Source organism: Nannobrachium achirus, assembly GCF_963921795.1.
Source record: "Nannobrachium achirus genome assembly, chromosome: 9".
In the NCBI taxonomy this organism is placed as follows: Eukaryota; Metazoa; Chordata; class Actinopteri; order Myctophiformes; family Myctophidae; genus Nannobrachium; species Nannobrachium achirus.
Window position 1 is genome coordinate 12851670 of NC_137818.1, and position 18611 is coordinate 12870280.

The following is an 18611-nucleotide window of genomic DNA, read 5'->3' on the forward strand; positions in this document are numbered from 1 at the left end:
TACATGAGCTTCATTTCATTATTTTCAGTCTCGCAAACAATAATCATCGTGGGCGTGGTCAGTCAGTCCGCAGTTAGATCATTCTTTTCCATCTGTCCTAATCAATTTCCAACCAGAGAATTCAATGTGTGAGCCACATCACAGATCACATACACAGGGTTTTTCTGCACGCAGTCAAATCACAAGTGTTTATTTAGCCGTTTGTAACTCTGAGAGGGCACAAATGGAACCAAATGGTCATTTGGTTCCATTTGTACACTAAGAGTTAAATTGATCCCTGGGGTATGTTGCAGTGTAGGGTGCATAGACTGTGTTGTCTTGATTCTAGTGGTGGGTGGCGACAGCACAGCAAGTTGAGATTATATTTAATGTCAGCATCGCTATAACATTTATGAAGTATGAAGGCTGATTCAGTGGTATTCCCCTTCAACTGGGAATGTCTCTCTGTCTGTCGCTCTTTCTCTCTCTGTGTGTGTCTCTGTGACTATCTCTCTGTCTGTCTGTCTGTCTGTCTGTCTGTCTGTCTGTCTGTCTCTCTCTCTCTGCCTGTCTCTGTCTCTCTGCCTGTCTCTCTGTCTCTCTCCACATTTGGGACACAGGAAGTGCCTTGTCAGGCTTGTATAAACACAGCCCATCCAAAAGAGCTGATAAAAAGCATCTGGGTGCGGCCACAGCTGTTTGTGTGAGTGTGCGTGTGTGCATGCGTGCATGCGTGTGTATGTATTTGTGTGTTTGCACGTGTATGAGCGTGTGTGGAGAAAAATAAATTTAACACAATCATAAGGACATGGAAACAGATGCACGCACACTCACATGCACCTTGCTTTTTGGTGGAAGCGCACTAGAATCAGTGAGCCAGGGGTTCACTGTTGTCCACATGCACGCACACGTGCACCCACACACACACACACACGCACGCACACACACACACACACACACACTATCTAAAAGCAGAGAGCCAGCATAATAGTGTCGGAGCCAGCAGGACTGACAGTGCAGCGTGGGTTGGAGCATACATGGTGACATGGCTGGGGGATCACATTCCAGCCAGGAGGGTTAAGTCACTGGGTTAGGGTTTCAAACACTCTCACACAGACACCAGGCCACAATGCTCTTACACAATGACTGCTGCCCCGTGGGGGCTTTGGTGCCAACGTCCATGACTGACTGTCGGAGTTAGAGGTTTTAACTATAAGGCGCCACCGCGGTTCTGCATGCTCTAGTATAACGCTAGTTTTTTTATTTTTAGGGGAAGTTCTGCTCGCCACAGTCGCGGTGTCATTTTCAGATCATCTGCTAGTAGGCATCATATACTGGCCTAATGAGGACCGTGTGATGAGCATGAGATGCTGGAGAGAGAGAGAGAGAGAGAGAGAGAGAGAGATGGCAAACTGAGGATAATGAAGTGGTTATGGCCGCTGTAAGGAAAGAAGAATGTAGTTTTATATTTTTAACCACTTAAACCCTACTCTGTATATCGTCGTTGTCGGGTGGAAACCTTGTATGTCCAAAACCGTTTGTTTTGTATTTATCATTTTTAAAATGATATAAACTATTGAAAACAGCTGATCTACAAGCACACAACGCCCCGCACCACAAGGACTTATTTGGCATGTTCCTTTTAGGCAGGGCGTTTAATTGCACTTGTACTGTACTATATTTTTTATTGTATTGGCTATACTGGTACTGTTCTCCATTTTTGTCTAATAAAATAATCAATCAATCAAAAATACTTTCTTGACTCTGGGCCCCACGGCTGTCTATACTAGGCCTATAATAGGTCTGCTCCTTTTTTCCCCTCTACACCAAATCCCTATCTCATCTGCGAAATCATGCCGATCTGCAAGCTCACCAAATACGTCTTAAGGCAACGAACACATAGTGAGCTTGCAGATCTGTGCTGTGTTCTGTTCTTGTGCTGAATGAATTTGCCTGCAGGATATATAGTAGGGACGCGTTGTAGAGAGGGTTCACGCTGGTTAAAGTGATTAAAGGTCCCTGGAAAAGAGAAAAGAAGAATTGAGGTTGATGTTTTAATGGCTGGTGGTAGAGGGGGGGGGGGGGGGGGGGTCAGGGGGGGGGGCTGTCCGGTTGAAGAATGAGAGTCCTGTTTTGGCCGAGTTGTTTTTCGAATCGGCGGGGAGTAGCAAGTTTAGCCGAGGAATGCCACATGTTGCAACCAAACGAGGAGGTTTGATCAATGACATGTGCTCCCCGGCTCCACCGGCCAAGTGGCCTGGGAGGATAGGAGAGGCGTCAGTTCGGCAAAAGCTACAGTATGGCAACATGACTGGTGTCTTGCACGCCAGCGGAGGCGCGCGTGCAAGACACCAGTCATGTTGCCATACCTTATCAACAGGCACGATGAATTAATTTTAATTAATTTTATTTTTTCCCCTGTAGCCAAGGTAATGGCAGCTGCCCGTACCTTGCCATACCCAATTGACGCCTCTGGAGGCGAGGCGAGGCGGGCAGAGATACTGAGCTCACTGTAGGGGCTTTCATACTCTCTGTGCCTTCATGTTTAAGGATGGCTGGAAATTTGATTTGAGGGGAAGTCTCCTATATATGCACACACACACACACACACACACACACACACACACACACACACACACACACACATGCAGGAATACATGCATGCGACGCGCAGTCGCGCACACACATTCATGAATGCACACACGCACACACACAGTGACCGACACACACACAAAGAGCTCAGATCTCTGGACAAATAAGCCAGTTCTACCCAAGGACAGGATATGGCCTCGCGGAGGGGGTACACACCGTTTCCTGCCCACCTCCGACACTCCCGCTGTCCCCAGTGATGTGTGTGTGCGTTTGTGTGTGTGTGTGCGTTCGTGTGTGTGTGCGTGTCATAGCCGGTGCTGCTGTGCCTCTCTTCCTAAACACAGAGACCTCTCTATCCCTGAAAGGTCAGAGGTGAAAGGGATGACCAATAAAGAGACAGGGGGGGTAAACAGCGAGCAGCAGCATTGTCCGTCAGGGATCAGTGATCTCCACACTCCTGCACACAAGTAAAAACCCTAGAGTGTTCATTTTTTACGAGTGCGTTTGGCCTGTGACGGTCCATTTGGTTCCTAACTATCGTACTGTCATTTAGCTGGGGCCTATAGGGACCCCTCTGGAACCTCTCTCAGAGTGACAAATGTTTGTAATGTTTGTAGATTTGTTGTAAAGGTCCTTTTGGTTCAATGTGTACGCTCTGAGAGTTTCAATCCCTTAAGGGTCCATTTGGTTCCATTTGTACACTCTGAGGGTTTCAATCCCATCAGGGTCCGTTTGGTTCCATTTGTACATTCTGAGAGTTTCAATCACATAAGGGCCCCTTTGGTAATGGTTCCTAACTATCAATCATTTAGCCATGCAGGGCCTCTCAAAGTGACAAACTGATGAATTTTCTGTAAGGGTCCAGTTTCAGTCCCATAAGGGTCCATTTGGTTCCTATAACTATGAATTATTTCACTCTTGGACTAACACATGGATATGAACGCAGAGCATTTTACTGTATGTTCTGTAGAAGCTACGGACAACACTGTTTTGATTGATTGAATACTTTATTTGTCAGAAATGTAATTCCTCAAGTCTTACAACTCCAAGTGCTTGTAGGGTGGGGGGTCCCCAATTAAAATATGATTATTTTGGGGGTCGCGGCCAGCAAAAGGTTGAGAACCACTGATTTAGAATATGCTCCTCATTGACTTACATCGTGGCTTAGGAGGAGCTCTCTTAGCCTGTAAACAAACACAAGCAGATGATTCAGACATCACCATTAGAACATCACCAAACCCCATGTAGGCCAAATGTTTTAGTTTTTGTTTCTTTCATGAAAATGAACATTTCCAATTGATTTGGCTATTTTTATTAGGAAGAGACCCCGGGGTGGATCCGTGGAACTGGATCCGGATCTTCAAATAGTCAAATCAATAGGAAGTTGACATTGTGTTTCCATTGTGGTCCTACAGTATATGTATTCAATTCATCAACATAGCAGAAAAATAACACAATGATCAACAAATACAAAACACCATATGGTACAACGGAGAAAAAGGAAAGACTCTATGGGAATTTGCTTCTATATCCCCTTGTTGGTCTACTGATAGATTGTTCAGGCCAGTTTTGAAAGAAACCAGTGTTTTACATCTGTATGTGAGCTTGTTATAGTGGGTGGCACAACAAGCAGGCACATTGTGTAACACCCGAGATTCAAACCCGGCTTTGAATCTGGGAAAGCATCTGCATGTATGCCTTTTTCATTTTATATGTTGGATATGCCATTATCACATGTCCAAGCTCACAGCGTGTCACTTTGTGCCGCACTGGGAGCTTGTACATCTGCAATTTTTTTGAACATTTTAGAAAAAGCTTGAAAAAACTACATGGTTTAGATTAGAAGGTACAGTATTTGAAGAAACGTCTTTAGTTTTCTGTAAAACTTCAAATATTTATTCAAAAATTACAAAACAATGCTATATGTTGCTACTGTACAGTGTACATAGCAACAACAACCCCAAAGGGGGTTCCTGTCTGGAAAGGTATAGTTACAAAATGTTCCAGGTCTAGATGGGTTGAGAGGGAATCCCCCTTGGCAAGGGGAGACATTAGCCTTTCGGGCCTCAGTCAGTAGAGTCCTGCAGAGCTATACTCCGCTAACCTTTGACCGGTCCGCGCCGTACCGGCGGGGAACCAGATCCGGGTCATGGCAACACCAATGTATAACATCCCAGATTCGAACCCGGGTCTCCCGTCCCGCGTGGGAAACCAAACATCTGGCTGCATATCCAAGAGGAAATCCCCACTCTGGCCAGGGGAAGATATTAAGGTTTTTTGGGGGGCTTCAGGTTGAGCTACAGCATATGTAAGGGATAACATATCGCGCCGGTGGCATATCAACCTGAAGGGCTCCTATCACTCGATAATCACCGCTGAGCGAGATGTTATCCCGCTTACCCGGCTACTCAATAAAATTATTAATTTGACTCAAAACTAAAAACAAAACAAATGTTTACAGACTGCTTGAAAGTGTTCCACAAGTGTTGCGCTGGGCGTCCCTCCCAGCGCAACGCGGTCGCATTGGAAAACAAGGAAGTGCTGATCAAATAGAATCCATTTTCTGATACTGCGTCGTCTATTTCTTGACTCAAATGTTTTGAAAAACATTCTTGAGAGCAACGTTTAGTTTACATGGCTGACATATTGGATACTTTACTAAATTCACACAGCGCAGCCAGAGTGTAGCAGGTGTTCTGAGCCTTTGATTAGGCAGTGGTCCGTTATAGAGCGGAGCGGTCATTATTCTCCTATAATTCACTGCTTAATTTCAGCGCTTGACCAATCAGAATCAAGCATTCAACTAAGCCGGGTAATAAACTCTGATAAAGCTACACAGATAACTTGGGTCGATGTTTTCTGGGTGGACGGCGAGAGGACTGACTGAGGTGGTCTGTTGTTGGACAACAACTTGCACCTGCTCCCAATTACCGGCTCCCCTTACATGCCCTTGTTGTACCTCGGCCCTACGTGAGGAGAGAGGGGATTAAGCTCCGTGCCAGCCACGTGAAGAAGGAAGACCTTTTTGGATTACATTTCCCCCTGAGAGGGGAAACATGACAGTTTGAGTCAAGCGGATCAGGTATTTTTGTTGCGGAGCCAGCGGATCATTATACAGCGATGCTTCAAAACAAAACTGCTTCGTCTGTAAATAATATGTCCACGCTTGTTTTGCTCACTCTGTTACTTGCACTGGTTTACATACAGTGAATACAGTATAAAAGTGTACTTTATAGCATAGATGTCTCTTGTCACTTTACCACACATTCTTTGTGAACATCCATCCATCCCCACTTTTTTACGGTCTATGGGTTTTCCGCTCTGACGTCATGCTCTGACGTCATGCTCTGACGTCACTGTGATGTCAGAAGAACCACTCTAACAGAATGGGTGTGCCGCTCTGACATCACGTTCTGACTTCACTGTGATGTCAGGGGAACTTTTATGCCCATACATGGAGATCCCTGATGCCATCAATATTAAGCCCATATCTAACAGGACTTCATATGGGAATGCCCATATATAGAGGTCACATCGGCCACATACCACACTAACAACAGAATCCATGTATGGCCAAGACCGATGGCCAAGACAGCCCATATCTGTGTGGCTGGTTCTACAGACAGGGATCTCCATGTACAGTATGGGCATAACAGGGTATGATGTCAGATGTCATAGACATCATAGGACTTTCACATAACGAATAACTGAGTAAGCATGTTTGGGCTCTCACAGCATATCTAACTGGTCCGATATACATCACTGGCCAGATGGCCAAGACATGGTGCTTGTTGCCCTGAGGCTTACTAGTATGTATATAGCCTACTGTATGTATGGTGTTGCATTGGTGCAGCACAGTCCTGTGGGACATGCCACTTGCATGTTAGTTTCTGTAGTATGAGTGAGTGACAGACAAGTTAACCTAGATTTAATTTGATAAAGGGAAACGTCTCCCTCTTTTCCGTCTCCATCTAAAGAAGGCATATTGAATACTTGTCTTGAAGGCAAAACCCTTGAAACAAAGGAAGAACCCAGACATGTAGCAACGGTGTACAGTAGTTTCTCCACGCCTACTGTGAGCTGTGAAGGAGCCTAAATGAGTGATAATTAAGAGCAAGTGCAGCTCATTATCCGGATGTTTCCACAGTTGGAACAACTTCTAATCTAGGGCCTAGGCCTGTAATTTGAGATTCTTTTCATGGCACTTTTTAAAACTTTATATCAAAAAGGGGAAATAACAGCAGGATAACAGGTCAAGTGAGGATATGATTAGGCTATGTTTGGATTGCAATGCATGTCTGCCACACTGTTTATTGTCATGTGGGCCTGCGGCTTACGGCCTGGCCTACCCTTTGTGCAGAAAGAAATAGAGGTGCCATAGTACACATCCCCAGATATCCCAAACTCTAAAGCCTGAGTTAGGCTGGCCCAATTAGCGTCTGGAAATCAGTACAGAGGCATGATTCGGTGCAAAAATGGCAAAAAAAAGGACAAACATAACAAATTCTGTAGCATTCAGGACATTGGTTGTGTCCAGCTTTCCACACACTACTCTGTCTAATGATAATGGCAGCCTTTTTGAGCGGTGGTCACAACGCTCCTATACGTGGCCGTGTGTGTGGGTCTGTCTGTCTGTCTGTCTCCGTGTCTCCGTGTCTGTCTGTCTGTCTGTCTGTAGCCTGCAGTAACCTTTTCTGACCACACATGTTAAGGGAGGGGCGCTGTTGCACACACACACACACACACACACACACACACACACACACACACACACACACACACACACACACACACACACCACCGCTCAGTTCACACGAGTGTGATTTTTATACTCAGCTGAGCTAATGGTCCTAGATGGCACACTTCTATGGGGTGCATTCTAGAACATATTTTGAATATTATCACACAACTAACTACAGCATTACACTAGTACTACGAGCACATCACACTCTGCCATCCAGACTATATTAATGGTCCAGCCCAATTTCACTGGAAGACAAGACAGAACAGAAACAGGTAAAATGTTATTCAATTAACCTATATATTGCACTCTTGACACATGACATTACACTTAATATTGCACTCAGTGCATTTGCTTGTCAAACCAAACATGTTTGTATTTCTCCTCAGGTGGAAGTTGTTGGCTGAGCGGCCATCAGCTGATGATATATCAAATAAACAATAATTACAAAGAACCTTTTGTCAGCGTGCGAGCCTCCTGTTATTTGTGGACTTTAAACGTTGACCTCTCGCACCTGGCTGTTACTTTTGGTGCGTCTCCAGTCTCGAGAGTGAGTGCAAACCTTTCTGCCGTTACTTAATTATCTTGTATGACAAAAGGATTCCACTCAGTTTTACACCTGTAAACGCGTTAACATGACAATAAGGTTGAAGGTGAGTTGTTCCTTTGCCCCACCATCCTCCTCCACCCCCCTCCTCCTCCTCCTTGTGGTAACACGTGCGCTCTGTGTGTGTGTGTGTGTGTGTGTGTGTGTGTGTGTGTGTGTGTGTGTGTGTGTGTGTGTGTGTGTGTGTGCTGCATGCTGACAGCCTGGCAGGTGTGGGCAGGTGTGTACAGGTGTCCCTGCTACTCACTCAACTCCCCAGACATAAACCTATCTGCAGCACTACCCACATTAATGCGCGCACGCACGTGCACACACACCTGCACTCCCCACATTAATGCACACATCATCACACACTGCGGTGTTCCAGCATTTAGCTGTCAGAGACTTGTGATTAACCTTATTTATTTATAACTACATGACTGGAGAACAATGGCTGTTGAAATTAGAATTTCTATTTGCGAAAAGATCAAAAGGGCCGTGCATGTACCATTTAAAGGCAGGTGCTGAGCTCCATAACACAAAACATGATGCATAATAATAGGTTAGCTCACTGTCAGCTGCCTTTTGCTATTTATATAGATTTTCACCCCAATTTAGTCATTATGCCAATTGATTCCTCCCCACACTAATCTCTGTGGTCACTGCTGTGTTATCCTACTGACTCTCACCTGCCAGTGAGGAGCCCCCACCGGGAGGAGACGTAGACTAGAGCTTTGTCCATTCCCCCAAAAAGCTAACTTCCATGAATTAAAAAGTGATGTGAAGTAATTTAATGAATAAATAAAAATCAAAGAAATTCCATAAATTAGAAAACAAATGTTTAATAAGTAGTGAAAATAGCCGATCTACAATCATCACTTTGTGCGCTTGTATAGCTTCAGTTTTCACTAGTTTGGGTCCTAGGCAACGTCTAATCTAATCTATCTTTTGGGTCAAGACCTGAAAAGTTTGGAAAGCGACTTTCTCTCTCACACACACACACACACACACAAAAACTCTTCTTCAAACATTTGCAAAATCACGACCAGGCCACACAACGCATGTATATGTAAAAAAACAACTTTTATTTACACATGGCAGGAAAACAACAAGGCACATCTTTGGTAAAGAAATATTCGTTTCTCTTTAAAAACATGACACGTCTAAAATATCTTTATAATATAAAAATCTGTGGTTCAAAAACTTTTCATTTTTGCATAGACATTATGAACAAACCACTTCAGGTTCTAGTCAAGTGGACAACAATGTTGTGAAGGCAAAAGGCAAGTGGTATTTTTGGTCAGGGCTTTAGTGGTCCTTTGATGTCCAATCCCCCCACCCCCCCACACATCCCAATGAACTCCAGTCTGTTTGGCTCTGGGTGTGTGTGTGTGTGTGTGTGTGTGTGTGTGTGTGTGTGTGTGCCAGAGGACGAGGAGAGAGAGAGAGAGGAAAGTGTGGAGACGGCAGGGGTGAGAGGTGACGAGGGAGGGGGGGGGGCACTAAGAGGAAAGGGGTCACCTGTCGTCGAGGTCACAGCTCTAGCGCGTCTCTCATCGCCCCGCCTCCGCGCCGCTACACCATGCAGACAGCTGTCTCAACACCACACACACACACACAGCTGCTTATATGCATGCATGCCATGTATGCAGAGTATGGTGAGGAATGACATACACACACATTAATGCACACACACACACACATGCAGCTGTAACGTGGCTGCAGTCCCGGACCGGCCGGCACCGATGGGGCTTCCTGGGGAATTAAGCGCATGTCCAGCTGCCCTCGATGTGCTGCCTGCTGCACCAGAACACAATACATTTACAGTATGTGCGACACGTTAACCTTTTTTTTTTTTTACACACCAGCCCTAATGCTAAATAATGTCCTCGCTGTCTGGGACAGGGAACCTCTCCTCTCATCTCCATATTCTAACATTTTAATGTTTTTTTGGCCTGAATTAACGTCCTTACTTGATTACGTTAAGAGCGTCACAAAGGCATTTAAAAGTAGCAGGTCCACAAGCACGAAATGCGACACCAAGCAATGAATTTTTTGCTACTTTTAATCCTGAAAAGTGAGGTTTCCACCCCGACAGAGGCAATATGTATAAATCTATTCCTTCTCTAAACGCACAATAAACGCACAATATTGAAAAATGTACGGCTTCTTCTTACACCACATGAATTATGCTCTGTGTGTGTCGTGTTTGGCGACACTGTCTAAATGTAAAGAGATTTGGTGTTGGAAGAGGGCCTAGTCTAGAGCCTCGGGGGACTCCGGTCAACGAAGTGTATATAGGGTTTGTTTTTTTAAGTGGTTAAAAAAATATCTAAGGCACACAAGAGTTATAAAGACGACACCTTTCCATCCAGTCGTCTCCTGGCTTGGAGGAAATGGAGCTGCCATGGCTTTCTCGACACCTCAGGGGAACATTCTCCCCCGCCCCCCCTTAATTAGCCACCCAAAGTGCCCCCCAAGTGTGAGTGTGTTTGTGTCTGTCCCACCAAATGGGATAGAGCAGTGTTTATCAAATTTTCACATTTCAAGGTCTCCCCATAACTCTGACATTGTACAAATGGAACAAATTGAACCTGTCAGGGTTCATTTGGTTCCATTTGTACACTGTCAGATTTACAGACTTGTATGGGTCAATTTAGACACCCCTAAAGGAACCCACAGAGTCCCTGGAATCCACTTTGAGAACCACTAGGATAGAGGGCTCTTAGCCACAGGGAGCGCTGATGAGCCGGCATGGCATCCACCCATAGCATGCAAAAGTTACAGTTAAGTCACTGTTTGTTTTGGGAATGTTTTTGTGCTGGTTCTTGGTGGCTCTACGAAGCCGGACAGCAGCCGGAGTTGCTGTGCTTGTGGAGCAGAGACATGCGGCTGAAGGTGCGAGAGCACGAGGTGCACTGGTACTTCTTCACCTCCGAGTGGGTCTGGAGGTGGGCGCGCAGGTTGGAGCGGTCGGCGAACGCCCGGTTGCAGTGCTGGCAGGAGAACGGCCGTTCGCCTGTCGTGGGAAAAGAGCGATAGAGAATCGTTAGCCTCAGGAAAAGTAACGACACAGAACAGGTTCTTGGTGCTAAAACAAGTCTATATCCACAAGGCATTGGTTTTTCAAGATAGAATCGTTAGCCTGAAGGGAAATCGAATTCCTCTTTTCAATCTGTAGTTTGGGAACCACTGCTCAAGAAAGATAACACAAAAACAGGTTCTTGATGCTAACAGTCTTATCCTCGAGGCATTGATTTTTCTGTGTCATCTTGGGGCAGCCACAATTACAAAGTCTATTAGTCCACCGTTTTGCCTGGAAGCTCTCTCTAAATGGCTGCTTTCATTGCAGTGATAAGTGAATGCCACACCGAGCAATACATTCTGTTTACACTTCAACATCAATGAATATCAATGATGACCACTGTGCTGCACTCACTGTGTCCCCAATCTACAAGCAAACAGAGGCTTGATTATATCAGCTAAAAATACAAGTATGGACCTCAATACGGTCCGCTTGTGATTTAATTTAATCTTCGCATAATCAAATTTTTTTCAACCACATGAAACCCCCTGCATTCCTATTTCTGGGACAAATTACAGTCGCCACAAAGCAGCCGATCTACAAGCTCACTGCAAGGCGTCAACGCGTTGTGACAAGCTTGTTTATCAGCAGAGATTTGATAATTTGATGGGGGAAAAGGAGCAGAGTACAGGGCCCTAGGCAGGTCACACCACAGAACAACTTAGGTATTAAAACAAGGAAAGCTTTTGTGTGGTTTTAGATTTTTAGTCTTGGCTATTCAAAAACAGCAGATAATACGAGCTTGTACATCCGTTATTTTTGAATATCGAGCGCTCAGTGTGAGAACTACTGATTGAGAAGGTACAGAGCATACAGGTACATAGCATTTAAGATTTTTAAGTGGTTGGTTGGTTTACCTGTATGTGTCCTGATGTGTCCGCGGAGCAGCCAGGGCCTGGAGAAGGCCTTGCCGCAGGTGAGGCACACGCAGGGCAGCGTGTGCGAGCGGATGTGCATCTTCAGCGCCCCCAGGCTGGTGTACTCTTTGGGGCAGTGCTTGCAGTGGAAGGCTGGGCGCTGGGATGACGACGACGACGACACCTGGCTGGGTATGGAGACGGCGAGGGTCTCCTGCTCCTCCTCTCCCTGGGTGGAGGAGAGGTGGTGGTGATGGTGGTGGTGTTGGTGGCTGCTGTGGGACAGCTGGTGGTTGGCCAGGGCGGCGGGGCTGCTGTAGCTCTTGGTGCAGTGCGGGCAGTCGAAGACGTGCTGCGCCAGGGCGTCAGGGCTGGGGGGGTCCGAGGAGCGGCCGCCGTCCTCCTCGTCCGAGGAGCTGGAGGCGCTACCCGTGCTGCTGTTGCTGCCAAACGGGGAGCAGCTGCTGAGGTCCACGGGACCCCCACCCATGATGAGGGGCGACAGGAGGGCTGTGGTGGGGGAGACGGGCTCCTCCAGGGGTGGTGGGAAGAGCAGGCCGGGCAGGGCGGCCATGCCCAGGAGGGGCAGGGGGCTGGTGGTGGTGGGGTAGCATGTCAGGACATGGCTGTTGTCCTGGGTTATGGGGAGTTCAGCCAGAGGGTAGCGCTGAACTGCACAGAGAGAGAGAGAGAGCGGAGAGAAAGGAAAGGGGAGTCAGGTGGCTTCTTCACTTAACATGGGACATAATTTGATTACACAGTAAACTTGTTTTCATTCTTGGAGGTCCTGTTACAGTCACACTGTGTGTTTGCTGTGGCCCTGACCCAGGCCAAGCTTTATTCCATTAGGAAATGTTCCAGTGGACAAGAAAAGGCAAAGACCTCAAGTGGCTTTTTTTTCCTCCTCTCCTTTTTCTTCTGCACTGTAACTGTTTAACTTTTGGTTTATGCATCCTAATGTCAATGCATAATATCAAATTGCTTTTCATTTGCTTTATGTTCTGTGTAAAGCTTATTTAATTGTCATGTTGTTGAAATGAGCTATAGAAATAAAACTGCATGGCATGCCTTTTTACCTCACTATATTCCCAAACTAACTGTAACCCAACAAAGTTATCATGTGTCATTTCATGTATACGTTCTTCTGGCTCATGGGTTTGGACATGTGTAATCTTATATGCACTTTAGTTTAAATTTTGATTTATTTTGAAAAAAACTTTAACATCATGTCAAAAATCACAAGCACACTGTCACTGACACACTCGTTCAAATGCACACAGTGAGTGTAGGTAAACTTACCAGCATGACACTCCAACTCGCGGTAATTCTGCTTCTTGTAAGAATAATACTTCTTGACAAGAAATGAACGAGGCATCTTGAAACTCTTGCGTTCTCAAGAGAGAGAAAAAAGGTGAGCTTTCAGGTAGTTCCTCTCCCAAATCCAATCCACTGATGTCCTTCTCGACAGTCGGTAGCAAACAAACTCCAAAGCTCAGCACACAGGGCAGAGACAGACTGCAGACAGGGACTGTAGGTGATTGGAATGATCCAGCAGGAATCGATGTGAACGCTGAAAGAAGTTGTTGCTCAGTGTGACCCAAAGAGCCAACGGTGGTCCCTTCATATAGTGACCACAGGAGAGTCGAGCACCCAACTCCACCCCCAGACACACCCACCCACCCTCACAGCCCCATTCACCACAGGTGCCAAAATGTGCCAAACTGCCCTGCTTCCACTACAATGCGCGCACGTATAATTACGCACGATCAATGAATGGCCCCACTTAACGCCTGTAACCGCGATGAATTACATGTGAAACGGTGACTAATTCAATCAACCTGCCCTGGACATAATGTTTAGATGAGCAACCTTTGAATGGCGTCTTGATCATCTTCAATGTGAAGTTATGTTATCTGATTACAAATCATACAGGAGCCTGTGTGTGCAAAAACATTTTGGAAATGAGTGATAGACTATAAAGTGAGGCTACAGCGTCCTCTGTCGGATTATAGGTCTAGTTGATTAAAATACAATATAATTTCTATGTTTATTAAGTGTATTACCAACCCACACCCACAATGGTCACCCTACTATGGTCATGTTCATCAACATTTAGCTTTGCTGAGGTTATTGTGCGTTTGTTAGAAAATGTAGATGCTGTTAAGGTGTTTACAACTGCAAACATTTGCAACTCAGTCAAATCAATGCATTTGGAGAATGTACAAATAGCCTATTGATTCTTCTCATATTTAAAAAAAAAAAAAAAATGGGTTGGGGCCCAGGCCTATGCTTAGTGTGCATTACGCACACGCACACACACACACACACACACACACACACACACTGATGTGAGAATTTTGATATAGCCTTAATTGGATCAAGACTCAAGAGTCAAGACTCGTGCTGTCTATAAAATACATCTATGCTCTTAGTCTTGATCCAAGTCTAACGTTGAGGCTAAAACGCACAAGAAACAAACGCTCCATTCTTCTTCTTAACTCGTCACACTCCCAACAGATTGCTCTTCTTCTCCACGCTGCGGGATGCGGGTGAGACCGCAGACTGCCAGCGGGATGCGGGGGAAATTAACCGAGCTGACAGCGACAATATGACCTAAAAAATAAACCCGTGGAGATAATTATAACAGTTCAGAAAGAGCCAGTGTCCCGGGTCCATTTCCCCAGGGCAAAGTGTTAATGAGTGGAGTCATTCATTCATTATAGCCTAGGCAATGCATAAAATTGTGCACTATAAATAGCCTACCATTATCATACCCCGTATTAATATGTATTTGACTGCTGACACCCGATGGAAATATGTTGTTTGCCAGGAACCCCCCCCCCCCCCCAAAACAAATGTTTCAGCTCTTTGAGCTCAAATGGCCAATGTACAATCAATGTAACCGGGTTAAAGTGGTTAAACTGATTTTGATGATAATATTAGGCTATGCTACTCATTTTGCCAGGGACCCCCTGGTACCCATTCATTCAAGAAGGACCCCAGACAGTACTGTGCAATTCCTTTTCTAATTGTTAGTTTATTCCATTTGGAAATGGCCAAATTACATGGGATTTTACAGTGTGCATATGGCTTAAGCCTCAAGTTAAATATGTAACTAAAATGAATAGTTTTTGGTTGAAAACATTTGCACATGGCATGACAGGGCAAATCGTGCACTGCATTCTGCAGCAGCACATCACCAGACATATTAAGATCACGCGCATCAGGTGCGCCATCCATGAACAACATCCGCAGAAGCCATTAGCTGTGGAATGCGCTCAGCAACAGCCCTAGCCTTTAATGGTGTTATTTAGCATAGCAGAAAAGGAGTGAAAAGGAGCTTGTGTCGGTGGCAGCGCTTGGTGTGATGGGTGTGTGCACCTGTCTATAGGCCACATTGTTCTGGCACCCAAGGAATGTCACGGCATGCCCGCAAGTTCACACGTCCTTACAGAGAGGCTTGTTGACTGGCGACGCCACGAAGACTGGCCGGGTCAGGGGGGGTTAAGGCCAAAGCAGTAAAAAAACAAGAAGCAAATAGCTGAGGCATACGTGAAAGTTGTAGGCCTGCGTTGTAGATCATCCCAGGGCAGACAACGTGTAGGCCAGTGGGTGTGTGTGTGTGTGTGTGTGTGTGTGTGTGTGTGTGTGTGTGTGTGTGTGCGTGTGTTTGAGGGGTGCAAAGGCAAATAGTGCCACATAAGAGGTTTGTTTGAATACACCTTGCTTTTTGCAGTGGTGTAAAGTAACTGAGTAGGCTTACTTAATTAGGCTAGCTATACTGTATGCTTAAAGGGATATTTCACTTTCAAAAAATCTTTTGGTCATTTTATCGTCTAATCAGGCTTTTATGAACACCCTGAACAGTTTTTATTTTGATTCATTCAGTATTTATATGTAAATGTTATCAGGCCATCCCCGTCCAGGGCCCCTCTTCATACACACCCATTGTAACTTCAAACTCCATTTTAACCATGACAGGTTAATTAAACCTATCAAGTTTTCGATAACGTTTTCCCAAAGAATTATTACAAATAATTAATGAATATCAGATATCAGTTTGAGTAATCTGTTCCCAGGAGTCTATCCTGGGCCCTTTCATTTTTCCCCCTGTACAATGGAATGTATACCGGTAGTACTTTTCTGAGTGCCTAAGAGAGAACATGATAGATCATATTTTAGCATGCATGTTTTTTTGTTGAACGTTCGCTTATTATGACATACCCAGAATAGGGGTGCTATAGGGTTCATGAATTGACATGAATATGAAACGTTCTTTTTTCTGATGAATTGAATTTAATATTTGTATCGACATCTCTAAAAGTACACAGTGCAACTACTATTCATTTTTGTATATTATAATGTTTAGACTGATGCTATATGTTCTTGGTTTACCTACATTATGATCCTAGATTACTGAGGCACTTACACTGTCTATGCATTTGATGTATTACCTTGTGTTTGCCATGCCATATAGGCTCGTTTCCATTGTGGTCCATGTGTGTGTGCACGGTGCATGTATAGATGGACACACAGACCGTTAAGCACAGAGGGAAAAAATTATACAAAATTCAACATCCACCTGTCCTGTCCTGACACACAAGTGAAAGGATTACACACCATGATTAGATGAGCCATTGTGAAGTAAAGTGTATTCTCTGTCTGTCTGTCTGCCTGTCTGTCTGTCATGAGGTTTTGCTGCAGACAGACAGACAGACAGTGAGTTAGGATGATGACCTCGTGACACATAGAGAGATGTAAGAGGATGTAAAACATGAAAAGTCCTCCGCGCTGACAACAGATGTTCTCTCTGGCCTCAGGGATTAAAGTCAGCATGCATAGAGTTCTGACTGACTGACTGACTGACTGACTGACTGACTGACTGACTGACTGCTGGGGAAGCTTTATGGGAGACTGAGAGAAACACTTCTCTGTCTGTCTCTGCTTTAATTTAAAATGTAAATCTTTGAACCCTGCGGCGTCCCTATGGTCATGTGATAATAGGCAAACACATATCAGTGTGTTGGCGACGCGTTGTGAGCTTTTAAATGGGATATCTTCATATTTTAAAAAAATGATAAAAAATAAGGGAGGGGGGAGCAACTTAGTATAGACCTCTGTGGGGCCACAGAGAATGAAGTATAATGTAGGTGCATGTTTTAGTGGTTAAGACAAGTGTATTTGTGGCGTAAAATGTGGTAGAGTGGCTCAATGTTAGGAAATCAGAATCAGCATCAAACGATTGGATTTGCTGGGAGTTTGATATTGATATCTGACAATAGGTAACAGATTAGAATTTAAAAGTATGTTAACCACATGTACCTGTACATGTATACTGTATGCCCCCCTCCCCACCTCTGTATTATTATTATTTTTTTTTTTTAACAAATCAAACCCTGTCTAACTTGATAGATTGCACTTTGCTTTAGAAAGTATGCATCAATACTTAACCATGATATTGATTTGGTGATCAAAGAATGCACATACTATGCAGAATTGCAGGGTAGTATCAAGACGCAAGAGTGGTAGGCTACAGTAATGTTCAGTTTTGTTTGGTTTGGTACTGGAATCCTGATTGGGACCTGATATTACCTGATAAAAAATCTATAGGAAAAAAGGGGCTGCACAGCATGTGCTTCATTCATTCCTACTAATTTTCAATGTTTACTTTGTTTACTTTTTTTTGTAACCCCTTTTTGCTAATTTTGTTCTAACTTTAATGTTCAAACATACCTGGAAGAACATTGAACTTCAATCTTGAATATTTAATTCTGGTTATTAGAATATCCAGGTTTGACTATAACATTTTAATGATGGATGGTGAGAGTTTTGATTTCCCTATATTCTAGTTGCCTGATGATGCCTAATCCTAGGTTGTTTTCTAAAGAGGATTTGTGTGGTGCATTTTAATGCCCCCCATTTTTACATTTTAAACCCTATATTTCTGATCACCCGTGAACAATGAGGTGCATTGTTTTGCATTCAGTGTATTCACAAGTCAGATGACTCTGCGGCTACACCCTCCTCTACACCCTCCTCTACACCCTCCTCTACACCCTCCTCTACACCCTCCTCTACACCCTCCTCTACACCCTCCTCTACACCCTCCTCGACACTTGGTTGATCAAAGGATGGACTCGGATCACTCAGTCCAATGTTCCACCTCTGGTCAGTGGATAGCTTGATACGACAGTCGTTCATTTGAATGTGAAAGAGTTGTTGTTGGACATGTCTTGTGATTAGCCTCTGCTATTAGAGGCCCATCGCCTTCTATTGTTTTCCAAGTAGAGCCCGTTCACAGCTCTTTCTGCCAGAACAGGAGTGGTTCTCAAACATTTCAGCCCGCAACCCCCCAAAATAATCAAAATAATGTGAACTGTGGACAACCACACCCTGATAAGCAGTTGAGCAGGGGTCATCGCCATGTTGGTTTGGGGTGGACATTTTTGTCAAAATTATTTTTTTCCCCAAAACATTCAAGATGTTCAAAATGTGAGGGCAATATTATTACCAGAAACACATGAAAAGATAGCCCTGAATGACTATAACGGGTCTGTATAACTCTGAGAGTGTAAAACATTTGAGAAGCACTAAATCACTAAGTGTCGAAGTAAAAGACTTGACATTTATGATCACATTTACATGGTGTGTCAAACAGAACAACAAAAATTTGGCACGGACAGGACCAAGTCTTTGTCACAGACACATTTGTCCATGTTTGGACATATTGATGACCCCTGGAATTGGTGACAACCCCCACCCTGACAAGCA

General features: G+C 44.6%; 2 protein-coding genes across 2 annotated transcripts in view; one reads left to right on the forward strand and one right to left on the reverse strand.

Annotated features, from left to right (window-relative positions):
• The window catches only part of LOC308290648 (deoxynucleoside triphosphate triphosphohydrolase SAMHD1-like), a gene marked incomplete at its 3' end in the record, with an annotated part of 439146 nt that overhangs the window by 52609 nt on the left and 367926 nt on the right, over window positions 1-18611 (forward strand). The gene's annotated exons all lie outside the window — the stretch shown is intronic.
• snai1b (snail family zinc finger 1b) lies at window positions 10736-13221 on the reverse strand (the record flags this gene model as incomplete). Its single annotated transcript, XM_080733868.1, has 3 exons — window positions 13140-13221; window positions 11841-12512; window positions 10736-10917 (listed from the first exon to the last, which is right to left on the reverse strand). Exons 1-3 carry the CDS (start codon window positions 13213-13215, stop codon window positions 10736-10738), a joined length of 930 nt encoding a protein of 309 aa, XP_080589994.1. The 5' UTR covers window positions 13216-13221.